Source organism: Molossus molossus, unplaced genomic scaffold (assembly GCF_014108415.1).
Source record: "Molossus molossus isolate mMolMol1 unplaced genomic scaffold, mMolMol1.p scaffold_m16_p_19, whole genome shotgun sequence".
NCBI lineage: Eukaryota > Metazoa > Chordata > Mammalia > Chiroptera > Molossidae > Molossus > Molossus molossus.
In genome coordinates, this window is record NW_023425354.1 from 10,486,212 (window position 1) to 10,492,211 (window position 6,000).

General features: G+C 55.9%; 1 protein-coding gene across 1 annotated transcript in view; it reads right to left on the reverse strand.

The window, feature by feature from the left end:
- The window catches only part of AXIN2 (axin 2), a 28,853-nt gene extending 23,097 nt beyond the window's left edge, over window positions 1–5,756 (reverse strand). The window contains exons 1-2 of the mRNA XM_036269738.1: window positions 5,704–5,756; window positions 2,746–3,678 (exon numbers count right to left, since the gene is read on the reverse strand). Of these exons, the coding sequence (XP_036125631.1) occupies window positions 2,746–3,560 (815 nt within the window). The 5' untranslated portion in view covers window positions 3,561–3,678; window positions 5,704–5,756. The remainder of the gene's footprint in view (window positions 1–2,745; window positions 3,679–5,703) is intronic.
- Between the last annotated feature and the right edge of the window lie 244 nt (window positions 5,757–6,000).

Genomic DNA, 6,000 nt, shown 5'->3' on the forward strand with positions numbered 1-6,000 from the left:
CACACACCTCGCCACTCTGTGTGTTTGTGTGATGGGGTTTGTACACGTGCTTCTGCCCACAGGTCACTCTGGCTCTGGTTATTTATAGAGACCATCAAAAGCTCCAGCCTCCCACTCAACCACTCGAAAACCAGAGTCCTTCCCTCTGAGGATAACTCCTGCTCTTCCGTTCCAACTATTTATATTAAACCTGACACCAAATCAGTAAGGACACAAACAAGTCATTAAAAATGAGGCTCCTTTGAGTGCCCAGGGTAAACACAGGGCTTGGAAGGCCAGCAGGGCTCTGGGCATCCAGCTGCCAGGCCTGAATCTCAACAGCTGATGGAGGGAGACCTTCAGCAGAACCAGTTCTTTTCTGTTTCATTCATTTTACTAACTTCATACAAGTCCATCCCCTATGTCGGGCACCTTGCTTGATGAGTGAGCATATTAGGAGGGGAAGGGGGACTTAAAGAATGAGCTAGGGTCCCTACATCCTAAGAACTAGCTGGAAAGACAGACTTCAGTTCAGCAAGCAGAGAAAACAGACATGGGAAGGGGGAATACTCTAAAACTTTACAATGAATAGGGGCTAGAAACCAAGAGTCACTCTTTAAAAGTAGTATCTTAACCTGGTTGCCTTTTTCATATACCCAGTGGTTATCATTATTGAATTATATTAATTATGACACTTTACATACATCTGTATGTAAATAATAGCAACCCATGACATACAAACCTAATAGTAACCCATGACATAGAAACAGAGAGGATGGTGCCCACCCATTTTACAGATGGCATACAGGATTCAGAAAGACTTAAATCCAGGTAATAAATGGTGGACAAGGCTGGAACCCAGTCCTTCAATTAATTTGGGGCACCCCCAGATACACCGCCGTACACTTGAATGTCTTGCATGTTAGAATGAAATTTGGACGTGGCTTAAATTCTCTTTGACAGTGCTGAGCTAAGCTATCTGGGCTTCACAAAGTCCTGGTAAACCATTTCATTTCAACCCAACAGTGGAAGAAAGCACACACAAACAGAGCATGGAAACTCGAGACGGGTGGGAAAAAAGGTGCCATCTATATATTGATGACACCCACAGTTCACAACCAAGAAGGAAAACACTGGAGACACAAAGGATCTTTGGCCCTGGCCTCCAGGATCAAAAAAACTTCACAAGAGTAAGCTTCTCAAAGTTTAATCCTGGTAATACCCAGCTGAGGCCTTTGGAAGGAGGAGGGGGCACCCTCAAGCCTGAGTCTGTTGCCCACCCACGAAGGGGAGGGGTCACAGCAGGGTCCCGCCTCCAGTGCTTTCTCCCTGATGACATCCCGAACCACACACAGTGCTATTTACAAAGGTGACACTCAGGGTCCTGCCACAGAAGGCCGACTGTTGGAAGGCCCAGGAGCAGCGGCAGCCTTACCACCCACAGGCCTGAAGTAGTCTCCGCAACCACTGCCCAACTGGAGAGCAGAGACCAGCAGGGGTTTTCCTCAAATGTTCACCTAATGGCATGGGGCAGCCGCTGCAGGTGCTCGGTGACTGCCCAGCCAGAGGCCAGACCCAGTACCTTCCTCCAAAACAACCTGAAACCATAAGCTTAAAGATGCTGTAACAATTTCAGGTGATTTTAGGCTTCTGGTGTAGACCAGATGTCTGCGAATGGCTCCCAGGGATATAAGAGCACCCCCTGGTGGTTAGAAAACGAGCCGAGCCCTTCCCTCCCTGTGAAGTCAACTAACTTGGCTGCCCCCTAGATCACTGCTCCTAGATTCAGACCTGGCTGTCCTCCCCTCCAGGGACAGGGCAATCTCTACAGAGGCAGCCGGACTGTAACACATGGAAAAACACACCGTGGCTAGCAAGATAAGCCATTCACAGACAGCAATCAAGGGCCCGCCCCCCTTCCCTTTGCATGTCATAAGCAACAACCTAGAATTAAGAGGCTCCGTTCTCTTTTTAAATATTCAGAAGGCGAGGGAGGGAGAGAAACAGGAAAACTCGTGCTCATAGGCAGTCTGAAACTGCCTTCAAGAATCCCAAGACTTGGCCATTCTGTAAAACACTGTCTTTGAAGCCCCAAAAAGAGAGAAAGTACTCCGGGGCCCCACTCTTCTCTGGCCAAGACCTCTGCTCCATCAACACCAAGCAACAAAATAGTCAGCTGAGGTCTGCCCCTCAGGCTGCAAACATTTCAAACCTATTTTCATATACCAGCTGAGGGGCCTTCGGGACGGTCACAGGGCTTTCCCTAGTCAGGAGGGTTTCTGGCTGGGTAAATACCTAATTCTACAAACAGACCCAATTGCTGGCTCTTATCTTCACATAAAAGTTCAAAAGATCCCACTTACCCCCACATCCAATGGGTACACACATTATTTCCTGTGTCTCCACCACAACCCAGCTGCCTCCCTAGCCACATTAATTCCACTCTCTGCTGATGAGTGGTGAATGACCCCTTCCAAAACCGGTGCTTACTGTATTTGGTGACTCAGCGGCATCAAAAGCTGCTGTTCTCTCTCTCCCCCACCCCCTTGCTAAGACTGGTCCAGGAAACTAAGTAGCCCGCACTGATGAAGACTGCAGGCATGTAAGTGTGTGTGCACTTTAAACAACAAAAAGCAAGGTCAAAGCATTCATGGCCAGTGATCCTGGCTCTGAACAGATCTGTCAGCCTCTGCAGCACATGCATCCAAAGCATCTGCAAAGTCCATCCCCTCCACCCCCCACCCCTCCACCCCCTGCCAGTCTTACCTGTATCCATTTTCCACAGTTTCCGTGGACCTCACATTCGCTGTGGCCCTCAGAGTTTTGCTGGATAAGCCAACCACAGTGGGTGAAAGTTTGCATTTGAAGTCAGCACAAGTCCACTCCTCTTCTTCATTCAAGGTGGGGAGATAGCCACACACGACCCTTAGGCTCCCTAGTCCCCCGTTGCTCATATAAGCTGTGTTTTCTCCCCCACTCCTCACATACTCGAGGTATATATCAGAAGTCAAAAACATCTGGTAGGCATTTTCCTCCATCACCGACTGGATCTCAGTTTGCGCCTGGTCAAACATGATGGAATCAATCTGTTGCTTCTTGATGCCATCTCTTATGTAAGTCTTGGTGGCAGGTTTCAGCTGCTTGGAGACAATGCTGTTGTTCTCAATGTACCTTTTGTAGATCGCTTTGGCTACTCGCAAAGTTTTGGTATCCTTCAGGTTCATCTGCCTGAATCCATTGCAGGCAAACCAGAAGTCTAAAGTATCCACACATTTCTCCCTCTCCAGGAAAGTCCGGAAGAGATAAGCACCGTCTTGATCACCCAACAGGGAGTGCAATGACTTGGTCCACCTGGTCAGAGGGGAATCTGGAGATGCCCGCCCCTCTGGCTCCCCCAACCCATCCTCATTCCGCCTGGTGTTGGAGGAGACAGGCATGGGTTTCGTGACCTGGCCCTTACCCACCGCTGGCTGGCAGGGTGGGGTCTCCCCTTCTTCCCCCGGAACTGGGGGCCGGGGAGCATCCTCTCGGAAGCTGCTGCTGGGGTCTGGCAGGCGAGTAACCAACACAGCGCTACTCATGGTGAGGGAGTTCTTCTCACTGAGTTTGGAAATTTTTTTCTTCTTCCAGTTCCTCTCAGCAATCAGCGTGGTCTCTCTTTCTCTCTCAAGTCAGCAGGGGCTCATCTGAGCCTCCTTTCTGGAAAGAAAAGGAAGGGGGGAGGTAGGAAGAGAAAAGGGCATTGATCTAATCAAAACCAGATCTACCCAACATCAAAGCAAGAAAGTAAACAGGCTTTTCAACTCCTCAAATTCAAATCAAGCAACCCAGCTATCTGCGAGGTGCTCATCTAAGGTATCAGACGCTTTTTCAAAGGCGAAATCTGAGCTCCCTGCACACTTGGGGGGTGGGTAGGGGAGGGGGTTGGAAGGGGAAGGGGCGGGGAAGGTAAGATGGGAGCCGGGAGGGTGAGAGGTGGGGGCGAAGAAGGGGCATGCGAGGTGTGAGACACAACCTTCCAAAAAACCCACTGATCCCGGAGCACACAGGACAGCTGGGCCCGCGCCTCCCCGCCGCTCCCTCCTCCCCTCCCTCCTTCCTCTCCAAGCATCAACTCCAAACACACGCACTCGAGCCGCAGGGCTGTGTGCAGGTGAAACCAATTTCGGTAAATTTCCCCACTCGGCTCTCCGCACAGATAACTCGAGCTCCAAACGTGCCCTTCCCCGGCATCTGGTTCCCATTCCCCCCACCCACCCCCTTCCCTCTGCGCTCCCCCTTCCCACTCCTTAAAAATTCAGATCTTCGACCGAGAAAGAAGCCCGCCCAGCACGGGGCGGAATGGGCTCCCGGACTCCCAGCTGGAAAACGCCCCCCCTCCCCGCCCAGCTGTAAATGCATTTCCCCGCGCCCCCACCTCCCGCCATGAATAAGCCTCAGTCTACACCTCTGTCTTCCCTGCTCCCCCAAGTCAGAAACCAACTCGCTCAGACGAGACTTTGATCTTCAAACTTTGCGAGACAGCAGAGAAGCCTTGGGACCCACCACCCCGTCTCCCCCGCCTCCCAAGCCACCTCCCGGAGCCGTGAACCCTACAAAACCGGATCAGAAGCCGTCTCACGGTACCGCTGTCTAAGCCAAGAATCCCAAACTCCACTGACCTCGATAAAGCCTGTCTCTTTTTTCCAAAAAGAAGTCTTATCTAACCAATAAACAAGACGCCTTCCCCAATACGGGAAGGATCAAACTAAGGAGGGGAGGGGTGGGCGGGGGAGGGGGGAGATGGGGCGCAATCCCGAACACGGGGCCGGGGTGGGTGCGTGCGGTCCCCGCCCGGGGCCTCAGGCCGCCGGGCTGCCTGCCGGCAGCGCTGCGCTACCCCGGCGGAGGGGAGGTGGAGCGGCCCCGTTACCTGGAAGATGAAGACGGCCGGAGGCCGGGCTCTCATCTCCGCCGAGCCCCCCCGAACCGCCCCCCGGCCCGCATCCAGTTGAACGCGTCCAGAGCTGTGGAGCGCGGGGCCGAAGCCCGGGGACGCGCTCGCAAAACCCCGACCCCGGCGCAGGTCGGTTCCCGGAGCCGCCGCTCGCAGAGGCGCCCGCAGCAAAAGCACGGGAAGCAGCAGCCTGGTCCAGAAATGGCGACGCGCGGAGTCTCTGCCTCTCCGCAAAAGGGGCCGGGGCAGGGAGGAGAGGCGCGGGGGACGCGGTGCCCGGGCTCGGGCAGCTCCAGCTCACACACTGAGCCTCGGCCAGCGCTCGGGGCCCCTGAGCGCGGACCAGTGACTGGGAGTGGAGGGGGAGAGAGTCGGGAGGAGAGGGGAGGGGCGGGGGAAGGGGGCGGAGGGAAGGGCAAGTGGGGGGCGCCACCACCCTTTCATCCCACCTTCCAAAGCCGTGCACACTCACAGCCCGACTCACATCCCATAACCACGACAGCGATGCGCTCCCCGGGGGGGGGATCTGCACCCTCTCCGCCCCCGCCGCAGCCGCCACTCGCAAAGTCTCAACCCTGGGGCCCCCGCCACCCTGCTAGGGAGGGGGCTCACGCGCAGAGCTCAGGGGGCATCCGGGCCAAGCCCCCAGGAACACTGGGCGCCGGGCCCGCTCTCTGCTCAGCGCCCGCCCGGAGCGCGCCCCGAAATAGCCAGCCTGCCAACTTCAAAGGGCCGCCCGGCACATCAAAGCGCGCGGGCCGCCCTGCCGCCCCTGCCTCCGCACTCACCATAGATCCGCGCGCGCGCTCCGCGGCGAGACCTCGCAGGCGCCCCGGGCAGGGCTCCGGCCCCGGCCCCCGGATCGGCTCGCGGCAGCCCTGGGCCCCCCCGGGCCGGTCCTGGCGTCGGGGAACATGGGGAGTCGCGCGGCAGGGGAGGGAGGTGCGGGGAAACAATCCCGGATTAGAGCGAGATCCACCGGCGAGGGAGGGGAAGCGACGTTCCCCGCCGCCCCTTTTATGCAAAAGATCCGAGTGGGCCTCCGCCCCCGCCGCGGCCGCCCCTGGCCCCTCCGGCCCCCGCCC